Source organism: Impatiens glandulifera, chromosome 7 (assembly GCF_907164915.1).
Source record: "Impatiens glandulifera chromosome 7, dImpGla2.1, whole genome shotgun sequence".
Classification (NCBI taxonomy): domain Eukaryota; kingdom Viridiplantae; phylum Streptophyta; class Magnoliopsida; order Ericales; family Balsaminaceae; genus Impatiens; species Impatiens glandulifera.
In genome coordinates this window covers 1,993,923-2,021,795 of record NC_061868.1, presented here as the reverse complement: position 1 = coordinate 2,021,795, position 27,873 = coordinate 1,993,923, and the positions used below count along the sequence as shown (strand labels likewise).

The 27,873-nt window shown below is 32.9% G+C and overlaps 3 protein-coding genes across 3 annotated transcripts; all 3 read right to left on the bottom strand.

Annotated features, from left to right (window-relative positions):
- Positions 1 to 607: 607 nt before the first annotated feature.
- Positions 608 to 4,439, bottom strand: LOC124910654. Its single transcript, XM_047451327.1, has 5 exons — positions 3,696 to 4,439; positions 1,724 to 1,781; positions 1,553 to 1,636; positions 1,334 to 1,475; positions 608 to 1,231 (listed from the first exon to the last, which is right to left on the bottom strand). The coding sequence occupies exons 1-5, from the start codon at positions 4,135 to 4,137 to the stop codon at positions 806 to 808; spliced, it is 1,152 nt and encodes a 383-aa protein (XP_047307283.1). The 5' UTR covers positions 4,138 to 4,439; the 3' UTR covers positions 608 to 805.
- Positions 4,440 to 5,827: 1,388 nt separating this feature from the next.
- Positions 5,828 to 10,992, bottom strand: LOC124945762 (DNA replication complex GINS protein SLD5). Its single transcript, XM_047486254.1, has 7 exons — positions 10,831 to 10,992; positions 10,133 to 10,320; positions 9,900 to 10,022; positions 8,982 to 9,064; positions 8,764 to 8,873; positions 6,297 to 6,372; positions 5,828 to 6,180 (listed from the first exon to the last, which is right to left on the bottom strand). Exons 2-7 carry the CDS (start codon positions 10,310 to 10,312, stop codon positions 6,078 to 6,080), a joined length of 675 nt encoding a protein of 224 aa, XP_047342210.1. The 5' UTR covers positions 10,313 to 10,320; positions 10,831 to 10,992; the 3' UTR covers positions 5,828 to 6,077.
- Positions 10,993 to 12,034: 1,042 nt separating this feature from the next.
- LOC124945308 (ABC transporter C family member 13) lies at positions 12,035 to 27,480 on the bottom strand. The gene is made up of 36 exons (XM_047485718.1): positions 27,308 to 27,480; positions 26,592 to 26,632; positions 26,081 to 26,162; positions 25,448 to 25,603; positions 25,218 to 25,349; positions 23,924 to 24,024; positions 23,274 to 23,343; positions 22,754 to 23,011; positions 22,404 to 22,473; positions 21,984 to 22,044; positions 21,331 to 21,418; positions 20,869 to 20,987; positions 20,580 to 20,677; positions 20,180 to 20,246; positions 19,198 to 19,315; positions 18,977 to 19,093; positions 18,822 to 18,902; positions 18,485 to 18,718; positions 17,979 to 18,080; positions 17,820 to 17,887; positions 17,260 to 17,391; positions 17,038 to 17,185; positions 16,664 to 16,923; positions 16,349 to 16,505; positions 15,156 to 15,331; positions 14,935 to 15,046; positions 14,784 to 14,837; positions 14,584 to 14,706; positions 14,212 to 14,310; positions 14,044 to 14,136; positions 13,849 to 13,959; positions 13,610 to 13,771; positions 12,996 to 13,183; positions 12,733 to 12,922; positions 12,470 to 12,637; positions 12,035 to 12,356 (listed from the first exon to the last, which is right to left on the bottom strand). The coding sequence occupies exons 1-36, from the start codon at positions 27,389 to 27,391 to the stop codon at positions 12,276 to 12,278; spliced, it is 4,401 nt and encodes a 1,466-aa protein (XP_047341674.1). The 5' UTR covers positions 27,392 to 27,480; the 3' UTR covers positions 12,035 to 12,275.
- Positions 27,481 to 27,873: the final 393 nt, after the last annotated feature.

Genomic DNA, 27,873 nt, shown 5'->3' with positions numbered 1-27,873 from the left:
AACTATTTGAAGAGTATGGTACTCCTTGTCATCCAACTTCATACTCTAATAATGTTTTCACATATTTGACTATGCAAGTAACATTAACTTGATCAACAAAAATGCTTTCTAGTTAATCAGAATTTCAAGTTTTTTGGTATTACTAGTGCTAAAGCCCTTTTACTAACCTAAAGTTTCTCATTAACCATCTCCCCCTATCTATCTAGTACTAAGGCAATGAGGATATGGTATTTTAAGCGAAAAAATAAATTAATATCTTTTAATTTCAAAGTTATATTTTATTAAATAAATATAATAATTTTGTATTAATTTTAACAAAAGTAACATATTTTGTAAGCAAATATGAAAACTTCTTATAACTCGATTACCCACAAAATAAATATCAAAGTAAATAGAGTGAATAAGTAAGAATTATGTTGAATTGAATTTTGTCATATCATTGTTTTTGAATCTTCCAATGGTTCACAATATTTTTCATCACAAAGTCTCATACTTGACCCACAAATCTAATTTATGTAAGTGTTCCAAGAGAAAAATGGTCAAGAAATGGTGAGCAGAAGGAAGCACAATACAATTTCATCCCATGAACAAAACATCATATAATCATAATAATAGCACTAAAAAAAACACTAAAGAAACTCTGAATAAGAATCATCATCATCATTTGTACAGAAACCAGTTTTCCTTTTTCTTCTCTAGTCAGTCAATGCTGCCCTGCCCACCCAATTACAACAACAACAACAACAGTACAAACAAAGGAAAATGAAACAAGTTAGTTACAATCGGAGATAACAATAATCGATATTCAAACCAGTCCCAGCAGCTCCAATGGATCTTCTTCTTCCACCACTTGCTCGCTCCTCTTCGCCTCTTCTTCTTCTTCTTGGTCGTCAATCTCCTCGTTCTTGATTGTCTTTTTCTTCTTATCCTCCTCATCACAGACAGCAGCAGCAGCAGCAGCAGCAATTAGATTACTATTATTATTAATACAGTCATGGAACCTGAAGCAACCTATCAGATGGTCGTTGGTCATTCCACAACACTGCATAAACGAGTATACTGCTGTCGGCCCCACACCTCTAAACCCTCTTCTCACTAAGTCCTTGCTTATCGCATCTGCTTTCGATGTCTTTATTGGCACCTGACGAGCATATCGAAACTGTCCAACTATCGTTTTGTTGTTTATGAACCCCCATATATACTTGTCAAACGTCCCAAACTCTTCTATTATCTACAAAATTTTACCCATTTTTTATTATTTATTACCACCCACCCAATTTCATACTATATCCTATTTTCAAATTACAACATACATACATACATACATACATACCTTGCACATCTGTCGTGCATTCTCGATAATGCAACGCAGCTTTAGTTCTGACAGAAGTGAATTCGCTGGGCATCCTGCCATCACAAACTTCTTCTCATTTATTTTTGACACAGCATTCGGATCAAACTCCACAAATACCTCCCTATAAAATATCCATATTATTCAAAATGTTTTACAAAATAATAAAGGGTATTTTAATCTTTTTCACTAATCAATTACCTGAAAGCATGCCTTTTGTTGAGTATAGCAGGCCATGTAAGTTCGGCCAGAGCTGTCGAAAAGCTCAGCAGTTCAAACAGCCTCCTGCAAGTTTATTTTACACATTGGTTTATTTATAGTGAAAGGAAATTAACTAAGCAATTTATAAATTAAAAAAAGTTGGTTACATACTTGTCATCATGTACCGGGACACCCCATTCTTCATCATGGAAGGCTGAATAGCATGGATCTTTTTCACAAAAAACAAATGAAATGGTAACCAATCAGTTTCTGAAAGTAAATAACATTCCATAGATGTTAATCTATCGCAATTAATAAAGAATATCAATGATTCTACACATGGAAAGTATTGTAGACAGAAGGATGTGTGATAAAAGAAATTCTTAGACACATGTTTTTCTTGGGGGAGGCTAGCACAACCCCACTTAAGTTATACAATCTTAGTGGGAATTGAACCTTAGACTTTTGGTCTATTAGGTAAGACTCATTTTCATTTGAGCTACCCTAGTAGGTTAAAAAAGGATTTGTATTCGCTTCTGCAATTTATGAAGGGCATTACAAGAATTGAACTTAGGACCTCTTGATGCTTCTCTTTTGTCGTATATTCTGTTTAGGCAACCCTTGTCGTGATGTAATTGTTTGCTTGTTTCACCACAAATTATTCAACTTTTCAAATAATGAAAATCACTTCCTTTATAAGAAGATCCAAAAAGTTGTTTATTAAATATGTATAGAGAGTGAGCAAATGAGAGATAAATACCTTCTCATGTTATACCAAGCCTGTCAACAGTCGGATACAATAACAAACTTATATGGAAGGGAGACTAGGGTTCCGATGGGCCAATCACATGACAACACGTGGCCGGAGAATTAATAGAACTAGGGTTCCGCACCAATTATTTTATATTTAAATAACAATAATTAATTATAATACGTGTTGTCGTGTGATTGTCCCATTGGAACTCTAGTCTCCCTTCATAATCCTTCTCCAATACTAACATTCATTTAACTACCATCTCCTGGATACAATTTACTATCATACTAATTAAATTTTGAATATAATGAAAAAAACTATCATAGAAAGTGATTTCATATTATCAATGTTAGAGAAATGTTTTCTAAATGCATAAACAACTACTAAATTGAAGTTTTTTCTAATCTTAACATCTTTCATGTTCCCACAACTATCCTCTAACAAGCAAAGAGGATCTTTTGTACTAACATTAAGAGTTTGTTTAATGTAGATTATTTTCAATAACCTATTTTTTGGAACAGTAAAAAAACCTTGTTTGATTAAAAAGTTGACATTTAGGGTTATTTGGGTTAAATGACTAAAATATGTTTTATATTTAATATTTTAAATGTTATAAAAATAAAGTATGGATGTTTTAGTATTTTAGTTGATTAATTGATTAACCCTTCATCTAAAAAGGCCTAAAATTGCTTGAGGCAACAGAACCTTACAACCAGAAAAACTATATTCTAGTGAACAGTAAAACTTCCAGACAAATAATTTATACAAGAAAAATCCAACCATCAATAAAACTGCAAATATGACAGTATAAACTAAGGCCCTTATTGTCTCCAAGCTTCTTATCCTAGTGTAGGATGTCACAGACCAAGTACATAAACATATAATCTTCGTTTATCTACAATTTACAATGTTATGTGTACAAGAAAATACTGAAGAATGTGAAGATGATACTTCCTATGCAATTATCTAGTCCAGGCCTTAATAACAAAATAGGATTCCATGTTCATCTTCAATAGTCAACTTATCAAACTAATAATGAATGCAAGTAATGAGATTAATTATTGCTGGAGTTGCAACTAGCAGAATGCTTTTGGAAGGTTTTCAAGTATGTTTTATAGGTGGGTAAAGTCATTATTATAGGGCAACCTTTCATCTCCTATTAATAGAACCTTCACTTCAATGCTCTCCCTAATCAAGAGATTTAGCACAACTAGGTCCCAATTTCTTTGTACTACACAAATGGATGGAATTCGCATCAAGACTAGCATACACATAAAGAAGATATATATATACAATGTCTTGTAATTCACCCATACAAAACTATAAGTATAGTAATTCAAATACAAAATGCAGCAATAATCAGATATATTAAGCAAGAAAAGTTCTCACCAGTATTTGGTGTCACCCAAGCACACCTTCTTTTAACCGGTGAAGAATCAGCATCTGCGATGAGTTTATCAAACTTCTCCGACTTAGGACTGTTTTGCTTCCTCCGCATTGCAGTCGGAGTCAAACTCTTTAACCTCCCAGTCGAAGCACGACTATGCCACGAATCCGTCGATGCATCCGACGAGCACGACGCATTAAGCGACAAATTCGACCTTAACAGCTTATGTTCATGTTGCTTCACAACCGGCGGTGAAGTGAAACACTGTGAAGCTCCCATTGTATTAACAACAACTTTCTTCGTCTTAACATCATTCAATTCCTTCGTCTTCTCCACTTTCCTTAGCGGTTTCGAGACCTGACTTCGTGTATTATTATTAATCGGCGTTGTCTTATTCCCAGCCGGACCTAACACCTCCCTTGCCTCCGACTCAGCACAGTTCATAATAGATTTGATTTACGTAGAAACGATAGAACATGAGAATAAAAGAAGAGTGCGAACCTGCATTGTTGATTTGAATTTGAAAAATAAGTGAAGTTGGAAACCCTAGATAGTGGAGAAGGGGAAGTGAGAAGGGAAATGCAGGTGGTTTAAGATGAAATTGGAAGTCAACAATGGCGGATAGAGAGAGAACCTAAGTAAGTAGTTAGGTCTTTCTTCTTCTTCTTCTTCTCCAGTTGGCCGGTGTTTGATTTCTGGATTCGATCTAGAAAGGGACGATGGCAATGACAGTAATGGACTTTTCTAGAAAGAAATATGAGTTGAAGAGAGAGAAAATAAAACGACCTCCAATAACAAAAAAAATAAATAAAGTAATTACTTAAAACAGAGTGGGACCACATTTTTCAGTTACTATTCTCCACACAATTTGGGCTTTTCTAATCCTTATGTGGCCCAATAATATAACATAATGTGTTATTATGAAAATGTGTATTCGATTAGGCCCAACATAAACAACTAATGTATAAAAAAATTATCGAGTTTATAAATTATTTTTAATTTATATTTATAATTTAAAATTATAATAATTATTTGTTCAAATAAATAAAATCTTTTAAATTTTATAACTATAATTTTTTATTTTTTTTATTATTATATTATTTTTTAATTAATAATATATAATTTTATATATTATATATATAATTAAGTAGTTTGTATTTAGCCAATTTTAAGAAATTATATATTTTAATATAAAATTAATTAAAAATTAATAATAAGTAAATAACACTATAAAAATTATATTTACAAAATTAATTATATCAATTAATTAATTTAAATAAATAATAACTTTAATTTTTAATTTAATTAATATAATTTTTTTTAAAAAGTAAAACCGTATATAATCGTAAAATCGAAATTATTTATAAACTTGTAAAAACGTAAAATCTTATTATCGTAAATTTAAAATCGTAAGAGTTTACCTATTTAAGAGTTTACTTAGAATCAGACTCGTTAATCATACGTGAAATCGTAAGATTTTAAAAGTTAACTCGAAATTTTAATAGCTTTGACTATGTCCAATAGGTTATCAAGCTCATACGTACTCGAGAAAAACAATTAACCGATTATACACATGCTTTCCAAAACAAATATAAAAAAACGTAATAACAATAACATTACGAATGATATACATCAAACGACTACGATTGAGATTTCTTTTGAACCAAATAATATATAAAAAAGTAAAAGTAATTGAGTTACTAACTTAAATATGTAGACCTAACATATTAGTTATAATTGAACGTTTTTTAATTCTTAATTTTAATCCAGTTTAATTTAATTAAAATAGTAAAAGATTTATTTTAAAAAGTTATTAATTATATATTATTATTATTTATAATAAATAATTAAAAAAAATCAATAACATTAATTTATTTGAATAAATAATAACTTATTTTTGAAGTTAAAAATACAAATTCACTTTTAGATAAAAATCAAACAAATTTATAAATTTTGTAAAATTATAAAATCTCAAGATGATAAACTTAACCTTGTAAACTAGTTTAAAATTTTACTTGTTATTGTCAATAGTACGGTAAAATCCATACAACTTTAAGAATAAACTCGAAATTTTAAGACCATTGACTAATCTAGTCTTAACATAGTGAGGTAAAACATTGCATGGATTCAAACATTTAAAAATACAGAGAATCTACAATGCTTCAAAACATAGTAACCACTATGAAATGTGAAGGGTGATGGCCTTTTGTTAGAAGTATTTGAAAACATTGGTCACATATAAAGAAAAGTATTTTAAGAAACAGAAAACAGCACAAGCAACTACACAAATATGCAACAATTACATTTATAGAATTTGTCTTTTGAAGAAGAAGAAAGAACATGACAAGGCACGACGGTTAGTTGATATAAGTAAATAAAAATGTTCATACCAAATCGATTTGTCCACTATACACAAGCGGTTTTATTGCCTTATATCGCAAGAAGCATACATCCTCAGTATCCATGTCAAATGGCTCAGATTCACCACTGCAAAAAGCCAAAGAAAGAAGATGCTAATCTATCATTGAACTTTTTCATTTTCCACAGTTCATCACCAAAAGGAATGGTTAAAAAACAGTTTAAAGAAAAGAGGGTGCACTTGCCTGTCATCAAGCTGAAAAGCGCCCAAGTATCTCTTGGCTCTACAAACAACGAATGTATCCAGTTGCGGTTCTGGAACTATACGCCATCGAATATACAAGAAAAAAGGTATAGCCATCAGTGCAATTATATACAATTTATCTTGCTTCTTAAATCATTCTGCTTCCATTTAAAATAGACAACAAAAGACTTGAATTTTACCAACTTATATTCACTACATATGAATATATGATCAAGCTTGCAGTAAAAACCCTCTTAAGTTCAATATAGCAAATGTGACTAAACCCATAAATAAGCCCTCAATTTATTTTGTCAATTTTGTTTATTTTTATATCCCCCCTTCAACTATGACACCATTTTGATATTAACTATTTTCAAACTAATTTTTGTTGTTCAAACTCTTAACAAGACCATATAAGATGATTTTTGCTTACTGGTTTCTTTTATTTTTTTTGTCATGGGTAGATGATAGCTTGAACGGAGAAAATACTTTTAAAAATCGTTTAAAAATGTATTTTCAAAGGAGTCAAACCCACAACAGGGGGCTTCCACTTAAAAAGAAGATACTCTAAGCATTGAGCTAGACTACATTGGCAGTTTTAAAATATATAGGTTTTATAGCTAAAGGAATAGGCAAGGATACAAAGATGCTCCCCCGGCACATATCGCTTTAGAGGCTCATTTCGGTCAGCCAAGTGCTAAAATCTTGGCACAGTAGCCTTTATCTCATCAAGTGAGGCAAGAAAAGTCCTTAATAAACGAAGGTTGGACTATGGACATGGAATAAGAAGAAGAGTGAACCATACTTGGAAGAAGCAATGGATGAAATATTTTGAAATGGAACTACTCTAGGGGATTGAGATGCTACTAATGGGAGGGTCTCTTCGAGTATCTTCGATAACTTGCTTTATTGGAGGTACTACGAGAGGTCCCCTTTGCTCAATGAGGAAATGGGTTGGGTATGGGCCGAAGAGGCGATTTTATCAGATTATTGTCCCGGATGATTCAACTCCAGAGTTCGTTCAATGACTTATACACTCATTGAGAAGATGTAAAAGCAAGAAAACTATGGATTCACATGAAAATACAAACGACATCACTTCGGATACTACTCATGAATCCTAACCACTTCAGGTACTACTCATGAATTCTAACCACGGGGTTAGTGACGAATCAGGTAACAAAAAAACATCATGTTGAAACTCATTATTTTTCGGGAAACACTTCTGAGCAAGGAGAAAAGGAGCATCACTGGCCAATAACAGAACATCACCTCTCAGTTGAGGAGCCTCCACAACATTCTGAGGACCCAATTCATGAAGAGGCTGAGCCTAGCAGCGGCGCGCTGTTTGAGGAAGTAGATGTCTCTCTGCGTACCATGATGTGAGTGGAGGATGATCCTACCATGCGTGACTACGTCTTCTATTGACCATGTGCCACCAAGCGTCATGGAGATCAACAGAGGAAATGCTTCTGAAGCCTCAAAATCTGCCGCACCGATATGCTAGGAAAGATAGGTTTAAGAACTCATAGCTCAGTGGTAGAGCGTAAGAACTCATGTTCACAAGGTCATGGCTTCAAGTTTTCACACTCAAGCCATTTAAAAAAAGGCGAGGGGAAATTGACGAAGCTCAAGAAAATAGTCGGGTTGTGGTGTGGCAGTGCTAATGCCAACTACAATGACAAGAAGTTGGATAATATTGAAAAGATATTGAAAATATTTTGTTAAGAAGGATGAAAGGAAGAAGAAATCCAAGGATGAAAGGAAAGCCCAGAAACTTCTAAGTGAGGTAAACCGCAAGAGGTACACTAATCATAGGGATGCAAATGCAGAGGGCGTCAAGATCAGTGTTGACCTTGGCAAAACAGAGTTGAATCTTCTTTTTTATTTTCTATGATGTTTGGTATGAGTTTTTTTTATCTATGCGGTTAGTTTTGTAGGTTCTTTTGACGTTCTAATCTTTTGTTAATTGTGGTTTTGTCTATGGTTATGACCACATGTCATAACACTATGTATGGTTTAGATTTTCCCACAGTACATGCGATCATCGCGGTTCCATGAATCTATGAAAAAGAGTCACTTTAAAAAAAAATAACTTTTAAGAGCTTATTTAGGAGTTTATCATCTATTCATCACGAAGCGCTCTAGTTCATTTGCTTCACTAATACATTTAACAAGGGCAATACTTCTAATAATGAATGTCACTCTAAAATTAACAATATATACTTCTAGAGAAAGAATAATCTTCCAGCACACTCAACTTACAACAAGAACTTCAATATCTTCAAGACATGAAATATTATAAAATATAGTCGTTTTGATATAGTTTTGACAGTATAAATATGTAAGATGTTAGTGTAATCATAATTTGTTGGATTAAAAATCCCCCCTTTACCTCTAGATTTGATAAAACATTAGCAGTAGATAGAAAATCATTGCACTAATATTTAGATGGAAAAGTTGCTTACTCATATCATCTTCCTCACTTATAATGGATTGTTTTGTGCTTGATTTATAACGATCAGGAAGTTTTGAAAGCACAGATGTATCAAGATGGTTTTCAATATCATCAATGCACCTGCAATGATAGAATACATATGGGAATAAATAACAGTCCAATTCCCTGAGGACTTTCTATCGTGAATCCAACTGAAACAAAACTATGGGAGAACTGTAAAGTCTTCACCTCTTGGCAAACTTCTGCTCCTGACGAGAAAGCCTATCCCAGATCTCAGCAGTTTTCTGGATGTGGGACGTGTATTTCTCAATCTAATAAAACAGAAAAATAAATAAAATTAAATTAAGTGAAACGTCTATTAGAAGTTCATATCAGTCAGGTTGGTTTGGATAAAGCTAGAAAATAAGAACTGGACTCTACACGATAAAGTAGAAAGAGTAAATAGCAGTCAATTAAGTAACCAAAATGTCTTCAGCCTTGTTTGGGATTATTTCCAAATTATCCAATCAACAATCTACTCATTTATCACATCACTCAAATCAACAACCAAAATACCCTCTATTTAAAAAAAAAATTATTATATATTCATACTCCTAATGTCTTTTTACTCAAATAATCCCAAGTAACCTGGTTGTTCATAATCTACATCAAACAGAGTTATATGAAAAATAACCACTTGGTTATTCTAACAACCCCAGATCAAACAAGGTCTTCACCTTCTTGTTAAGACAGAAGTATGTTATAGTAAATGTACTTTCGAAAATAGTTAACTATATGAGAAAACAATGTGATAGAAATGGATTATCAATTATGGTAGAACAAGAGATAAATGAATGGAGCAAAATATTAAGTGAATTAAGGTAGAACCATATATCCAAAATGTTGAATTATAACTACATTCAAGTTGCTGGAATATCTACATGTGTTAATTAGTTAATGGATTTCATATATTACTATTGCTTAAGCAGCTTAACAATAAGAATACACATTTGTCACATGTGCGTCTTCCCAAGTAGATGGGGGCATATCTATCTTATTTGACCCCAAAAAACAATGATTAAATAATATAATAGGCCACAATTATTGCATATCTAAGGCAAGCATTCTGAATTGTTGCATGAGAAAGTTCTGATAAGAGATGAGCACCTTTAAAAGACGAGTACGTAAATAAGATCTCAACAAGAAAAGTGTTCTATCCAAGTCCATTTGGTACAGCGACACCGTAAGGGGATCATTGCCACTCCCCATGGATTCTTCAATATTCTCTTCCTATTGAAGAAATGAGTTCATCATCAGAATTTTAATAAACTAATGGCTAATATAATCTGAAGACTGAACAAAAGGGACGAGGTTTAAGTTTATTTTTTCATTGGGAATACCATCAATTGAATCTGTTCTTGGGATCTTTGAACCAAAGATGCCTCATACTGAAGTATCTCTGGAGCAGCCTTCTCATTCCGCCATGCTCGCTTCAAGATCTCAACATCAGTAGTGGATATCAATGACTCATAGTCATCCATCGCAGATGATTCAAATCCCTCTCCTGATCCAGACTCCATCTGACTTCCTGAGACATTATTTCAGGATCAGAAAAAAAAATGTTAACTGTTGTGTCTCTTGTTTCATCTCTATAGAAATTATAAATGCAATGGAAGTAGCAAACGACAAAGAAAATGAGCATAATAACAAGTGGTGGGATGTATTATAGGAAGGGAGAAAATCTATCTGGCAAAGCTAGGGGAATTTTGATAATTGAAAACATCCACTAGAAAAAGGCAATCTTTTTTGTGACCCGGGTTTATTCTCGGGGGTGGCTAGCACAACCCACTTTAACGACCTGGTGGGTTGCAATTTAATGAAGTTAAGCTCAAAGATGATAAGATTTCTAGAATACTAGGTGTGTTTTGACTTTAGTAATTAGTTTTAGAATAAAATCTCATTGAGGCTTTCTATCAAACAGTTGGTGTACACAAAAGTAATGCACAATAAAATCCCCAATTGGGTCCTGGTTCTTGACTGAATTCTTTTGATAAAATGAAGAATATCATGTTTCTTCAAAATTAGATTTCGTTTTTACCTCTAATGCCGGATTGCCGCTTCTTAGTTTGACGTCTCGCCGCAAATTAACATGTAAACTTCTTATGGAGAAGGTAATGGAGGTCGCGTAATCCCATGGTGAAAGGATGGCTGAGATAAAAGAGGAATTGTTGATAGACTGCGCTAGTGTGAAAGGAAAGAGGCGGGAAATAGAGTATATTTAGGGCTAATAATAATTCTTCCGTTTCTATTTCGATAGATTTCAAATATTACTATTAAATAATATATAACTAATTAAAATTTGGTTTCAAATAATAATTATAGTGATTTATAGCAAATTATTTATTATTATATTTTATAAATATCTGAATCTAATTCAATTGGTTTAAAAACTTAAAAATTGATATTTTAGGTGATATTTTTGATCAAACTCATTGTTAATTGGGTTTAACTATTTAAAAAACAGTTTTGTAATTCAATTGATAGTTATAATAATATGTTTTTACATAACTATGAGAATAATGCTACTATTTTCTTAAAAAAAAAAATCTTTTACCTTTTAATATTTAATATCTTGTTGGTTCAACCCAAATACCAGTAGATTTAATATACAATTGACTAGTTTCAGGGCCGACACCGAGTTTTGGGCTGCCCAGCCTAGACTAACGTAAACTTTGATAGCTAAAAAGAATATATTGAGGTGAGAATAGAATCAATACAAAATAATAATAAAAAATTCATCCTAAACGACTAAACTAGATATTTTATGATTTAAAACACCAATAACATCTTTTTTTTCTTTTATTAGATGTGTTGCTCTGATTATACCACTTCTCACATACACTCAAAATATGAAAAGAAAAAAAAAATGCACTTAAAAATATTTGAACTCTTAACACAATATGAGTAAACTAACAATTAACCAGACAATGTTATTTTTGTTAATACTAATATAAAATTATAATATTTATTCAACATTACATAAAATAAATCTCGTGAAAAATAATAAGAATTTTTTATTTTGGCTTAAAGCACTTAAAATCTCAGGACCGCTATTGTGTCAAACCTATCGGGTTTCGCCCATTTGACATTCCTAACCCCTTTCAGACCCTAATATTAGGTATACAACTCAATGTTCAAAGTGTCTCATTCCTAAGTAGAATGTAGTCAATTCGACCCCTCTTTGGTGCGTTTCAAAAATATTGAGTACACGTTTTGGGTTGGGGTCAGTGACTAGTTTTACATGTCTGATAGCTCAAACCCATCGGTTTCAAATAAAAATTATCAGCACAACCTAGAGCTAGGCTAAAACAATATTGTTGACTAAGATGCATTCATTTCAACAAGAGAAATAGATCTATAGTTGGCCTTATACCTTTCACACATAAAATTAGAACATCAAGATGAAATTCCTCCTTTTCCAACGCTCAAAGTTACACGCAAATCCATTTTTAGCATTAGTTAGTTTATAAGGTATTGGTTGCATTACATTGACGAGGCTTTGGCAAAACTCGAAAATCTGGACAAAGGATCCTGAACGAGAACCCGAGGGTTCCCTTGTTCCACCTACAACAACAAAAAGAATCAAGAGAAAGTTGAATCAGCAAAGAGTTTTATTTTTCAGATATATATTCTTCTTCATTTTTTATTGATTTTCTCAAATTTAAATTCAAAATTACCAGCATGCCACTATCGACAACTAGGATGTCGTCCATGCCCATCACTGTTGAGATACGGTGAGCAATTGTGACAACCGTTATGCCTCTACATTGTCCAGTAATCGCAGTTTGTAATTTCGAAGCAGTTTGAGCATCAACATTGGCAGTGCATTCGTCCAAACAGAGAACCTTACATAAAAAAGAAGTTAATTTCAGAATTTTCGAGACAATCCCATATTCATATTAGCTTTAGAACAAGTGTATACAGATTAAAAAAAATCTACCTTAGAACACTTGAGCAGAGCGCGAGCAAGGCAGAGAAGTTGCCTTTGGCCAACAGAGAAAGAATTTCCACATTCTTTTACAAGAATCTCCAATCCCCCAGCTGCTTGAACATCCTCTTTCACCTGGCATTTCTCCAAAGTATTCCAAATGGTGGAGTCATCATTTAGACTGAAGGGGTCTAGATTAGCTCTGCAAATCAAAGTAAGAAAAAGGAAAATTAAACTCATGGATCAAGACAAATTCCCAACCATGTATTGCATACCTTAGAGATCCTTCAAACAAAAACGGGTTTTGTGGGACAACAGCCAAATGAGAACGAAGATCTCTAACAGGAATATCATATATGTTTTTGCTGTCTACTAATATACATCCATGACTTAATGGATTGAGGCGGAATAGAGCATTCAAGACACTAGATTTTCCCGCACCTGTTCTTCCCACAATTCCCACCTAATCATGTAGACAACAATACATTAAAAGAGTTAGGGTGATTTTGATAGAACTTAAAAATGTGTTAAAATGTTTGAATACTAAATTTTAAGTGCCAAATTAGTTAAGTGTTTAAAAAATAAATGTTGAATAAACAAATGAAAATTTCTGAATTTTAGGTACTCAATAAGTAAGTTGATTTAATGAAATGTGAAACTAATGTAGGAAAAATACTTACAAGACTATTTTACCCTTGTGGTAACATAATTTGATTAATTTATACGGGTTAAAGTTGTTTTTTGTGTACTCTTAATTATTATAGAGTTAAGTCATTCATAACTTACTAAATATACTTAATTCAAATAAGTACTTAATTATTTAGATTAAGTGATAAGTTGTGTCATTAAGCAAACATTTTGAGAATTCTTGGCAGGAAAATGCAATTACCTGTGTCCCACCGGCAATAGTAAAACTGATATGGTGAAGGGCAGCAGGCAGGGACGGCATATACCTCAAGGTCACATTTTGGAATTCTATTTGTCCTTCAGAAGGCCATCCCGGTTCTAGTTTAGAAAACCCATCCAGTTCCTCTTGACAAATGTCCATATACTATAAAATGAGGATATACATACAAAGTTAGTTACAAGAATCTGGTAAGGTTGTTGGTAACTCGCACTTCGTAATACCTGAACAACCCTCTCAACGGAGACCATTTCCTTCTCAGTTTCAGTGAAACTCGATAAGAAGCTGCCTAGCAAAGATACTAAAGGAGCAGCATATGAAAGAGCCAACCCTACCTATTGGTGAAAAAATTAAACAGGAACTTGAATTATTGCCTCTTAATACTTTGCACATTTAGGAAACTCTTAGGAAAAACTTACAAGTCCTGGGGTTCCCAAGTTAATGGGTAGATACTCACGAGATCCAATAACCGCCATTACAGCAACGAAAAAGATAACAAATGCCCCTAACAACTAAGATGAAACCTTGAAATTAGTAGAGAATACATAATAATGTGATGAAGGTAAGCGGTCGAAATCTGGGCATACCTGAAGACGCAGAGAAAGCCATAAACTTGCTAATGTTTCTGAATAACTGGTACGCTGATACAATGTCATATGCTTTATGAATCTGTTCATAAAGAAATCCTGCTTGAAAAGAGCATGAATAAGTAGTTTTACATGAGTTTTGAAGACCATTGTAACTTGTTATGTTCTTCTAAGTAGGCAGATGAAAAAATAGGAATCTCAATGAAAATTAAAATTAAAAGTTGAGGGAGGGAAAAAACGTTAAAAAACATGTATGAACCCGTTAATTAAGTGGTGGCCTTTGTTCTATCAATGAAATTCCGATTTTATAAAAAAAATGTAAAATAGATGGACAGTAGAAGCCAGGACTATTATTGTATTAGATAAACCAACCTCAGATTTGAATGCTCTTATGGTCGATGATCCACAGAGTGTTTCTGTAAATGATGCATAAATGGGAGAACGGGAAACACTATCAAGTCTCCGCAATTCTCGGGATGTTGACCTGTAATAGAACTAAAATGCAATATTTTTCAGTCATAGAAATAAATTAAAATTATAAAACCATTTGTAGCAACATTATGTATAAATACCTGCAGATTGCTGTAGATATACCATAGTGGAAAGAGTAGAAGTAAGAATACAACCTGCACATGTATGTTTAAAAATTGTTAAACATCACTAATATGAGGAATGAACAAGACTGTAAATTAAACATAGGAACAAACCGAGCTCGTGTCTTACCTGAACATATGATAAAACTATAGCAATGCCCAGAAGAGAAACAAATGTTGCCAGAAGAATGTTGAGAATGAATGGAAGAGCATCATCAACAGTATAAAGATCCGAAGAAAATCTATAACAGAAAAAAGAAAGATAAATCAGAACAACAAGAATTCAAAGAAGAATTGAGATACTACATTTTTTTGTTGGGTTGGGAGGATTGGAAGTCTAATACAAGTTACCTGTTGAGTATTCTTCCAGTTGGCGTTTGATCAAAGAAACTAATTGGTGCATTAACGAGTTTAGCAAGAAGCTCATTATGCACCCTAATAGCAGCACACAATCCACCATATGCAAACAAGAAAGCTCTTGCCAATGTTAGCGAAGAATTGATAAGACAGAATACAGCCAGAATACCCTGTATAGGAAATTAAACGTTAAATCTAACCCAGAATTTCCATTTAGCCAAAAAAAAGAGAGAAGAAAAACAGAATTTCCAGGAGGAATGGTGTCATGAGATACAAGCTTTGAAGATCAGATTCTTTAGATCTCCCTAAACAAACATAAGTTATCTTAAATAATTTTGGATCCAGAAAATGGAACATGAAGAATGTTGATCCAATCTTCTTTTCAAGTTAAAACAAAACAATAAATAATCATAAAGATCTATTTATTTTTCTTATTTGTTAAAATAAATAATAAGCCCAGTCGCACTTACAAAAGCATGGCATCTTGGAACAAAAGAAGTGCCTCAAAAGAAGAAACAAAGCCCTATGAATTATACACTGCACCAAAAGGCCTCAAAAGGAAAAGCGGTAGATAACAAGAAAAGTAGCAAACTTTCCAAACTATCTAATGAAGAAAAAGTGAGTAAACATTGAGGGAAAGATAGTATTTAATGAGAATTTTTCAAAGAAAAAAAACTAAGAGGTTGAGGCATCATGTTCGAATTCTCACTAAAAGTACATCGATTAAAGTGGGGGTCATGATGGTGGGATTATGTGCTAGCCTCCTCCAAGGAAAAAAAAAACTCTGGTGTGAAAATAAAATAAAAATATCCTAAGGAGGTCATAATAAAGAAAAAGAACAAAACCCTGGTCGCAAAAAATAGAAGAAGAACAAATTGAGATCCAAGTTGAAAAATGAGATGAAAACGCTAGAGTGCAGAATAAGTTTTTCTTTATGGGAACAAATTGATATCAGAAGAGGGAGGATAGAATAGAAGGAAAAGAGAATTCTGAATCAACTTTTCTCCTCTCTGACAATTCTTCTTCATGGTTATATGAGCACCCACACTAATATGTTGACAGCACTACCCACTACCCACAAGAATGATCAATGGCTAGTTCGGGAAAGAAGGTTTGCATATCAAATGGAATGAACAAGGACAATAAAGTGAATTTCCAAAGGTATAACACAGGTAATAGACCGTTACCAAGTAAAAGGCCATCGGATATTCACTTTGGCTCCCAGCTGTTGTATCAACCCAATAGGAAAGCCATAGGTCATTTCCATTGCGAGATCCTTGCATAAGGACTGCTGAAAAACATGTTGCTATAGTGATAAACCAACCACAAAATGCTGCATAATGCCTGCAATATAATTTTCCTAAGCTGTAATGATCAAATTGTCAAGTAGGAAAACTTGAATAGTTTCTATCTCTGCAACAAGCAATATGAAAAAGATACAATCCCGTGTTTAACGTTGAGAACATAGCTCTCGAATAAAAGAGCTTATTGCTTCCACTTACTTGTATATAGCAGGTTCAACTCTTCCTTCTTTCCTTGACTCAACTTCAGTGATCTCTACCGCTTCTCCACTTTCGGGAGTTACAGCCTGTTGGTCTGCAACTGACAAGTCTGGATTTCTATCTTCTATATTGTCTTGGGAAAATAAAATGTGCTTTGATGAGAAATCCATATAGTGGCAAGCTGAGAGTTCAGCTGAACTTCCCAACCATTTTATATGGCCTTTATCCATTACAACAATCACATCAGCTGAAACTATTGCCTGCCAAATACCGATGGTTATATAAATATCACAATCACTGTTTACAAGTATGCATCTAATTAAATAATTATCAACTAAACTCTACCTAAAAAATAAAGGTTTGGAAAACATTACCTGCATATTATGGGTGCAAAGGATGCGTGTGTGATGTTTCATAAGCGGACTAAGCATGGCCTTGTGTAAAATTAAGCGAGCCACTTGTGCATCAACAGCACTTAAGACATCATCAAGCAAGAATATATCGGCACCATGGTAAATAGCCCTGTCATTATAAAGTTTTTTTTGTTTTTACAAAGCTAGTTACTATGAAATTAAGGTTTAAAGAGATAAAATTACCTGGCTAGAGCAAGGCGCACTTTCTGTCCACCGGATAAATTGAATCCCTTTTCTCCAACATAAGCCGTATCACCTCCAACCATTTGTGAAATGTCAACATTTAATGCACAAGCTTGTAACACATCGTAGTACCTGCTCAAGATTGAATAGGAAGTAAAACGACATTTTAAAAGAACATGAAATTTGTACAAGTACTCATGTTAATAACCTGACAATCATACAATATTTAAAAGGGACCTAGAGCGATTTGATAAAGAAGTTCAATTCTGGCCATGTTTTTTGTTGCCTTTATCTCTCATTTTTGTATGAAGATAGTTTTTCAAAAAAAAAAATTGTATGAAGATAGAAAACAAAGATTTAGAATTTCAAGCATTTTTAGTCTGTTCAATTGGTCCCATTTATTTGGATGCTTGTGACCCCTACTACTTCTACTCATTAATAATGTCAACATCATGTTCAGTAAATTGACTCTTAAATTCAAATCAATGCACTATATCAAATCTATAAAAAAAATAACATATTTTTTTTCAAATAGGCTAAAAATTTATTAGAACACTAACCTTCTTGGGTCATACTCCTTGCCAAACAGAATATTGTCGCGGATGGTTCCAGATAGAATCCATGGAACCTACAGTTCCAAATGACAAAGAAAGAATATGAGATTTATAACCCAAAAGAGCATATACAGAGGCCTATCTGACTGAAGAAAATGGTACAACCTGAGGAACATATGCAATAGACCCTTCTGAATGTACCAATCCTTCAAACAGCCTTAGTTCTCCAAGAATCAAATTCAACAAGGATGATTTACCTGAACCAACCTGGAACACATAAACATAAATATTAGCTTCAGAAATAGATGCTAGATGATCAACTTAAAAGATCTTGGGGGTATCTGATAAAATTCTTTATTAAGATGAGAATAGAAGTTTTTACCCAAAATTGCATAATCCAATAACATAGGTAACTTATTTATATAAGAAAGACACAAGCCCAGCATAGCTCAAGGCCCCGCTGCACAGATCCTTGATCTAGTTAGCATCTACTATCATTTATTAATCTATACTGTTCATTCTTCCTTTTAACATGTATTGTCCCTTTGGATGATTCGTTTAGGGTTCTCCATACTTCCTATTTTGGTATGCCACACATTTTCAATTGGGTTCTTCTAAATGAAAGAACAAGCAACTGGACGACAAAAAACAATTGTGGCTGTAGACTCAACCTCTCCAATAACTGTGACCAAGGAACCTTTTGGTATGGCTAGAGTCAAATGATTAAAAAATCCAGACCCTCCCTTTTCTTCAATGCTTGACCATGAGCCACACGCACCATGTATGTCAACAGCCATGCTACCAAGCTCATCTTTAGAAGAGAATGTTGATGAATTACCATAATGCTCCATTTGTTGTTCCGGGCAGGAAATAAATCTATTCAACCTCTTGATAGATATAACTGCCTGCCATAGAAATGAAAGCGATGTGTAATGATCAGATAAACAGGGGGAAATTTGAACTGTTCATCTTCTCTGGCTAAAGCAGGAAAGAGAATGGAGAACTCACATCAATCAATCCATTGATAACCCAAGGAAATGAATTTAATGGAGAGATCAAATTGTTGATAAGAGCAAGACAAGTGAAAACCTGGAAATTAAGATCATAAATCTTTTAATTTCAGTCATAGACAAACTCAATAGCTGTAGAAACTAAGACAGTACCGTTGCGGCATCAAGTTGGTAGCCCATCAAAGAATATAGTCCAAAAGTGGAGAGAGAAAAGAGAGTAGGTGTGGTTGCCCAAAAGAATACACACCAAGCATCCAAATATTTCCTAGTCTTTTATTGGGATCAGTTAATGAAATCAGCAGATGAAAAGTTAAGGGTATGATATGATATCCATAAATTTTTATCATCTTCAGGAATAAATAAAATATGCTCACAGATAAGTGTGTCACTTCTGACGATCTTGTCTCCTTCAACCAACTTGTAAAGAGAAGCTCCCAGCCGTACATTTTCAAAGTGCGAATATTCATTAAAAGTTCTCCCGTCCTTCTAATTCTGCCAACATCAAACATCATGCCCATGTCACAATGATAAAAATAGGCATTTGGAAATACTACCACAAGAACATGCAAAAGTGGATGAAACCAGTTATTGGGTTGTCATAAGTAACAAGACACTGCTTGTTGGTATCCTTCCATGGGGAAAAGATTATGTTTAAGATAGATAAGCCATTTCCATTCCACAAGAGAGGAAATAATATATAGACAAGATAAATTATAATCAAACACAGTATGGTTCTGTGACGTTTACTATTGAACTCAGGTTCCAATAAGGGGAGATGAGAGGGTTGAGAATTCCACACATAAACTAGAAAAATACTTCTTATTTTATTTCATACATAGATTCACAGATAGAATTAATTAGAAGGATATGTAATATTATATATATATATATAATACTCTAGTGGCTATATTCTAATTTATGTAGAGTTGTATAATTATTAAATAATTCTCATTTTAAAAGTCTTGAATTCACATCAAAGTGAGGGTAAATGTAGATTGTGAGGGCATCCAAAGTGCAAACGAATGGACAAAATGAGTCTTTTATGCAAGTTCTGTGGGCAAAATGACTTATTTTTTTCAATATGATTTCTAACTTCCTCTAATATCTCTCTCTTCATTATTCACTAATATGCCACAGACTATCCTATGTATGTATCAAATATGGGGAATATTATGAAATCGAAGACAAGTTGCATGCATGAAAATAAAAGATATGAACACTCTGTATTAATCTCCCTTCTAGACATATATCATAAAAGACTTGTCTAAGGCTAAAACATAGCAGATCTTATGCCCAAAAATTAACATATAAAAAGGTAAGTGATTAAAGAAAAACAAACTCAATTATAATCCAGACCTCTCATCTTTCTGTTCCATCATTTTCTTCGTTGCATTAGAAATCAAGTTCGCTATCCATTTATTCACTGCACCAGGAAAATTTGTATCAGTTTGTCATTTCCCCTGGAAAACAGGACAACTAGAAAGTGGGAAAAAATATACATAAATGAAATTAAGGATATAAAATCAAAACATCAAATCTAGGTCAGCATGGCATATTGGCATCAATCACCATTTCCGACTAAGCTCACAAAGCCCCATTTGGAAAAATTTATTATTTTTGTTTCTGGATATGGAAACATTTCCAGATACACAGAATGTTTAGAAACTAAATTTAATCAGTGAAAATTTCAGAAATTTATCAATATTTAGCCCTTAACTTGAAACGCCTCTGATAAATGAACTATGAGAACTTGTACCTGGTATTAAGAAGATGGTTATCGTGATTCCAGACAGAAACGCAAACTTAACTTGCGTGTAGAGAAGATATAGCGCAATTCCAATTTGTAATGGTAAACTGAAATTTGCATTAAAGTAAGAATGCTTGGAAGATTTAAATATAAATCATATAAATCAAAGCACCTTAGTTTAGTACTGAGGAAAATAATATTCAAACTAAAATGTGAGGGATGCCGATGTGGTTATTTACACATATCAGGAGCCAATATATGCAAAATATCTCTAATACAAATATAATTATATTCTTACCTCCACATATCATGGAAACTGTTACACAGGTTGACTGTTCGGTCCGAATCTACAGACATGAATGTCTGAATTTCTCCTTCAGAAAATTTGGATCTTTCTGCTAGGCTGACATTAAGGCACTGTAGGCAAACATTGTGTATAAGAGAATAACAAATGTAGGCAAAAAAATGCAGTTTCATGCGAGTGCATAAGTTGTACAGCGTCATGCTACAGGTTTAATAAGTAGCCAAAAAAAACTGCATTCCTTGAATTTCTGGTCATTACGAGTCATCAAGGGGAGCGAGTTCAAACCATCAATGATTATTACATAGATGCTCTATTATCATGATAGATCAAATGTTTATTTATATACCATGATCTCCACAAAGTCCATACAATTTAACCATCAGATTCAGGAAACTAAAATATTTGCATGATGTTATGATGCATTCATAGATTTATAAAGGTAGTAGGGTTACCTGCCTTATGGTATATGGTGGTCATGATACTAGATCTTAGTTTTAACTTCAATTTGGCCAGTAGGAACGTGTATTGTGTATCCAGAAAAGACCTGAATCATGCCACAACAACAAACTAGTTTTAAAAAATGCCATCAGTATAGCGATTTCACCTTCTTTTTTATACAGGAAGCACTGCCTAAATTATGTCCCTAACATGGATTTCCCTGATTCTTTTTCAACATTCATCACTTGCATCTCACCTAACAGGATTCCCCACAATAACAAACATCACAAGAGTCGATGATGGACATTTTGGCATAAGTTCCATCAACTTCTTGAAATGTAAGTTGTGAAATTTTATGGTAATGATTAAAAAAATAAACACCCAAATCAATAACTTCCCTAATTCCCATATCAGTTCATGTTGAAATTTTATTTGTGAACTGGTTCATGGATCAGTTTACACAGCACGGGGAACGAAACACAAATACCATGTTCCTTTTTCTTAGCCCATGAGCCAATCTGTCATCATCTCACTGCCTTTTGAAACAAGCATTGCATCCTAATGTTTAGCTAAAATAAGCTCGGATTTGATAATGGTAATACAATCCCATGAAGAAGTTAACATTGATTAGAAATTTATAGATCATGGTGAACTATGAAAATGATACTTACTTTGCCACTGAAGTAAGACCCAGAAGAATTGCAAAAACATAACCACTGTATCCAGGGGAACCTAACCAAGGAATAAAAAGAGGTCAATTGATCTGAATTGTTGTGTTCTTTCTGAAGCCAGCATAAGCACCAATAATTTTGTTATGTAAAAGTAATGAGCTGGGGATTATAGTCTCATCAAGAGGCAGCAGGATTGCATTTTCTAATGAAGGCCATAATGTGGAGAGAATCTATCAAGTAGAAAAGTGATTCCCCAGAATAATGTGACTTCAATAATGTGTAAAATCACAATAAATTGGAAGAGCAAACCAAGAAACTACCCTTTTTGAAGAAAGTGAATGAGACTATTATGTGGTAAAGCAATTCCCCAGAATAATGTGCAAATCACAATAAATTGGAAGAGCATACCAAGCAACTAACCCTTTTGAAGAAAGCGAATGAGACTATTCAAGAGTAATGGCCCCACAAAACCAATGCCATCATTAACTGCCTGAAAATAACAATCACCCAATAGTAAAATAGAATACAAAAAGCAAAAATAATCTGGTAAAATTTAAGCATGATTCTATATTTTTACATTCTTAATCATTGTTTAGTTCCATGATTCCTACACCTACCATCGAAGCTGGTCCCTAAAACAAAATTATATATCAAGTAGGAAAAGTGAAATTCTTTGATCAATGCTCATAATCAAACATCACCCATTTATTTTCCATTTCCTTGTATTGGTAAAAAGATGCAGAAAGAAATCACTTAAAAACAAAGGTTACCTTCAACACACCTAAACGGAGATATGGCCATCCATAAGCACCACAAATTGCTCTGAACAAGGAAGGATGAGAGAAGTTCCTTTGTTGACTTTGCCCTTTTTGCCAACAGCTTAACAACATATCAAGGCAAACAGAAGGTTCGATATCATTTGGTAGCTGAACCAAATCTTCCAAGTCAAGTTGTTTTACCATGCCACGCTCCATTACAGAAGTGATAGGCTTGAATGTAAAACGATGCCAAAACCTTTGAGCACTTGCCTTCAAACATAAGGTAAAAACATATTCATTAGAAACGATCCACAGACATATAAGTGTATGGAGAATTATTTCATACTTAGAAAGGTCACTTTTAGTTTACATGCTTATCTCATTCTCTGTATAATAAGAATTATGTTTCCACACAACTAATCATGATTGCAACTAGTTTTACACAAAGGCATAATTCTCTGGTTTTGCCATATTTTGGTTTCAAAGGGATGTAATGTCTTTTAAAAATATAAAAAAAATGACAAGAACATACAATCTCTTTGTGACCCTCTTCAATGTCAGTGTCTCTGGGTATAAACGGCTCATGCATAGACCCATCTTTTCTGCATAGTCATGGACTATATTCACATTAACATGAACTACATATAATTCACCAGCAAGTAACAAGAGATGCTATGTATTTTAAGAACATAGAATTGAGAAAGAAAACATAAAACAAAGGAATATCTCTAAGTTCTTATTGTAGACAATAGATAGGCTGCAGTAAAAGAATTCTATTTAAATTAGAAATGAAGGAATGGAGCAATCTGTTCTATTTTTAGTGAAGAGTCCAACATAGTTGAAAGGCTTATGGAGCAATTGAATTCTTTTTTGAAAAATAGAAGGCTACAGTTTCATTCTGAAAGGCAAAGTTTTTTCATATTAAAAGACAATAGAGGATCAACTGATATTTCAAAATTCACTTGTAAAGCATCAACAAAGAATCTAAAAGGACGTCTAGGAGATGTATCTGAATGAAAATAAAGTACTGAAATTTAACATATTTTTCTCAATTAGATGGGTAAATCAGGAAGATCGATCTATGCAGCAAACTAGTTAATGCATTATTTATATGTTGTGTCCAAATGAGCCATCTATTTTATTCCTTTCAAAATGATATAATTGACAACATATGATACTTACCTATACCTGCGAGAGGATTGTTTTATTCTGATGATATTAACAGTAAGCCCAAATGATACATCCACCAGAAATCCAAAACTTTCTTTAAGAAACCTCAATACCTGACATATGAAGCCTTCCCTGATGAGGAACTTAACAAAACATAAGTAAAGCATCTAGCAATCAATGTCATTAGAATCTAAATGAAATCAAAACAAAAGCATATATGATCATTTAGATTGTCATTTAGGGATTTGTAAACCATTACTTATCATTTGTGAATGTTTTGAATTAACTCATCTTTCTTATTTTTTTAATGATAAGTATAACTCACAATCTCCAGATCAAACAACAAACACTCTATCCACTCAGCTTTGACTATCGTTGGTTTAAATCTTGTTGGCACCAACTTATTTTCAATTTGCAATAACTCAACAAGTTGTTCACAAGTCTGATAAGCATGATGTCCAATAATGGGATAACAAGAATTTCTAAAGCTCAAGTTGAGAAAATATGTCAATGCTGTCTTGAGGTTTAGTTCCTATCTTCCACTTTTCCGTTCACTCACGCATGCCAATTAGGGAGGAAAGGCGTATGCAGAGGACAGAAATATGACTCATATGAGATTTATAAAACTGATCAAGACATGACTCAGAATGACCGATGTGTCAATCATTCCAATGAAGGAGTTTTAGTTGGAAAAGGAAAAAGATCATTGTAAACATGAATTACATAAATAAAACATAAAACTTCACATAAGAAATAGTCCTATTTGGAAACTAGTACTTTGTTACAATAAAGATCCCATTGGAAAATCGTCAAAGCTAAAATTGAAAGTGATTTTCGTTTTTCATTTGGCATAAGGATTTATTGGAGCGCGATTGATTATTTTTTCGATCATGATCCAGATAATACTGTGATTTTTTTACTTCAATTAGTATACCAATTATTATTTTAGATGATCCAAATTATAGTGTAATTTTATAGCTTGATTTGATTAGAGATTTTTTTCTCGATCATGATTAGATTATTTGTCAGATCATGATTGGATTACTTTTTAGATCATTGTGAATTTTCACAAACATAACAAATGTTGGTTTTCTTAAATCGTGATCACATGAAAATTTTGATAACAAAACAGCCCGATAATATACATGTGTTGCAGGCATCACACTCTCATGAACAAAACAATTATCAGAAAAAATAAGGTCTAAGATTAAACGGCAGTCAGTTAGTTCTGTACTGATTATTAATTATATTAAAAATTATCCCAGATAATCATATTAAAATTGTAACCAGCATTAAGAATATTAACCTCTCCAGAGGAAAAGGCTAATTGCAGCAACGGAATGCCCAGAAATGGTTTCATAATCCACCAAAAGCACCAGATCCGATTGCAAATAATGGAAAATTGACAGTCCCACTTCATGATAAGTAGAATGATTATCTGCCATCATCAACATGAAAAACAGACAAAAATTCACAAAGAAAAAAGAGGAAGAATTTTGTATGTGAATGGAACTGCAGTGCCTTACAGAAGCCTACCCACGTGAGAAATTGACAACTTCCAAGAAGCCACTCATGAAACACACTAGTGTGACCCTTTAGTGATTCCTTCAAAAGCAAAGCTATGTGAAGTAATCCCATGCTTGCTCCAATAGCAGGAAGAAGGAATAGTAAAACCCTCTCTTTGGAGTATACCTGGGCAATACCAGACAATTTAAGTATCTCATAAATCAATTCCTCTCTGTCAGAAGATAAAAGGTTAATGCGCTTCATTTTTAAATCGAGAGTATCAACTAGACGAGAGATATAACATGAAAATACAACAAAATCTCCAAAATGTAAGATGAAACGCTGTAAAGGATAATTGTGCCACTCTAACATATATTGGAAAATAAATCCTTAATGAATTTTTGGTGTGGAAGAAGTGGTTATTGTGATTAATATGATTAGTTGTTTCATTATTTGATCATACGCTCAAAAATGAATATCATTATTATTTCCTACTAAAACTAAGAAAGTTCTAGAAATTAAAAGAGGATTTCAAAGTCTTACTTTGCAAATCTTCAATTTATAGACAAAAAACTAAATATTTTTTACTGAAAGGAAGAAGAACCGTATTTAATGAGGCATTCTTACATATTAACAACCAATATTATACCCAGAGTAACTTACCAACCCACTTTGTCTTGAGGTCCATTTAGCAAGCACAGACAGGATTATCAAAGTCAGTATGTTCACACCACAACCTAGGACTGTAAGGAAAGTTAATGAAACGTTCATTTTTCATTAGTAAGGTACATATTTTATTTATTTTTTAAAGGAAATGATTTTTTGTTATTCCACATTTTATGCAAAGGTCACATAATATTTGGTGTAAACAACCCAACAAAATTAGTTACAGTACAAGTCCTGACAATGGTTGTCATGAGTTAAACAAACCGCATATAAAAAAAATTTGAAAAAGATATTAGAGACCGTATTTACACTAAAAGCACTAAGTTTAAAGAGTTTAGATCAAATCGGAGCTCAATTTCCTTCTCAGGAGTGTCCCGAACATGAGCAGACCTCGCTCACTTTTTCCCATCATAGTTTACATTGCTATAAAGTCATAATTTGTTGATTTCATTTAAGGTTCCATAGCAAGCATCTTTAGAAATGTCAAAATATTCAACAAAAAGGATATATGCTGATGAAACATGTCGAGAATCCATTGTCATTCCAAACCTGAACAAGATGAAGAAAATAATGAGAATCAACATTAAGAATCAGACATAAGAATTCCAAAAGTGTTTACAATAGTAATTGAGGAACCAAAAAAGTCCATCAAAAACAAAACAAAAAAATACATCAAAATCCCATAAGTATCACATAGAAAAGCTCATCACAATGAAAAAGTGGACAAATAACATCAATACTAAACTCTCATGAACCAATAGAAAACAAAGCATATGGAAACCATATCAAGAAATTTGATGAAAGACAATAATAATTTAATTGGATTAAACCTAAGGAAATCCACCGTTCATTTCAAGGTCTTAAACCTTTTTTTTTTTACCACAAACATTACTGATTCAGCTCTGGAAGAACTAACAAAAGAGTAAAACATGTACAGATTCTTATTTAAGCTAAATCGCAAACCTAGCTAAAACTACAACAGTTATCCCAATTTATACCAAAAAATATGATTTCCAAGTTCAGTCTCGTGATTTTTCTCCTTATTTTTATCAGAGAGACGTAAAATTGAAGGTTTTCCCTATGTGGCCAGGAGTTTAATAAGATTGATCATAGGTGCAATTTTCTCAAGATCGAACTGACTTTCTTCTGCAATCGCTAACGTTTTCAGAGTAAAGAAACGAAGAAATTGAGATTTTAGGGAACGTATAAGAGAAAGTAGCGTACGTATGGCGATTCAGGACAAACGAAGCTCAACAAGATCATCTTCATTCCACCGTTTGGAATGTCCGCTTGTACCATAGCAGCCATTGGAGCTTTTGTGCGTTATACGACCCAGAGAGAGAGAGAGAGAGGGTTTAAGAAATGGAACTTTCCATTTGCATGCATTCAATGGGGGGTTTGTGCTTTGCCAAAAGCACCTTACTGAAACAATGGCACTACAAGCTCATAACGAAAATATTCCAAATTTCTTTTTCAACTATATTTAAATACAATAATTAAAAAAAATATATATATAATATATATATTTACTAACTATCAAATATTTTTAATTAGATAGAGAGTCGTATTTTATTTTTTTATGAATTTTTAATTTGAATGTTTAAAAAAAACAATAGAGTTGGAAATTAATTTTAATTTCAAATTTTATGTTTGATAATATATAATATGAATATAAATATTGGTTTGTTCAAAAAAGAAAATTATAGAAAAAAACTTTATATCTTATTGGGTATTAATTTATATAAAATTAATAAATTTTTTAATTAAATATATAATAATAAATTTGATTA

Coding starts and splice junctions, on each gene's coding strand:
- LOC124945308 (XM_047485718.1), bottom strand. CDS start 27,391: ATGGCTGCTATGGTACAAGCGGACATTCCAAACGGTGGAATGAAGATG. Junction 25,604..26,080: donor CCTCAAGACAAAGTGGGTTG/GTAAGTTACTCT, acceptor GGTATTGCCCAG/GTATACTCCAAAGAGAGGGT. Junction 13,184..13,609: donor CTATTGCCGGTGGGACACAG/GTAATTGCATTT, acceptor CTACATGATTAG/GTGGGAATTGTGGGAAGAAC.
- LOC124910654 (XM_047451327.1), bottom strand. CDS start 4,137: ATGAACTGTGCTGAGTCGGAGGCAAGGGAGGTGTTAGGTCCGGCTGGG. Junction 1,637..1,723: donor GTCCCGGTACATGATGACAA/GTATGTAACCAA, acceptor ATAAACTTGCAG/GAGGCTGTTTGAACTGCTGA. Junction 1,476..1,552: donor AACAAAAGGCATGCTTTCAG/GTAATTGATTAG, acceptor GATATTTTATAG/GGAGGTATTTGTGGAGTTTG.
- LOC124945762 (XM_047486254.1), bottom strand. CDS start 10,312: ATGGAGTCTGGATCAGGAGAGGGATTTGAATCATCTGCGATGGATGAC. Junction 6,373..8,763: donor AAGTGAGGAAGATGATATGA/GTAAGCAACTTT, acceptor GATGGCGTATAG/TTCCAGAACCGCAACTGGAT. Junction 6,181..6,296: donor GCTTTTCAGCTTGATGACAG/GCAAGTGCACCC, acceptor GGCTTTTTGCAG/TGGTGAATCTGAGCCATTTG.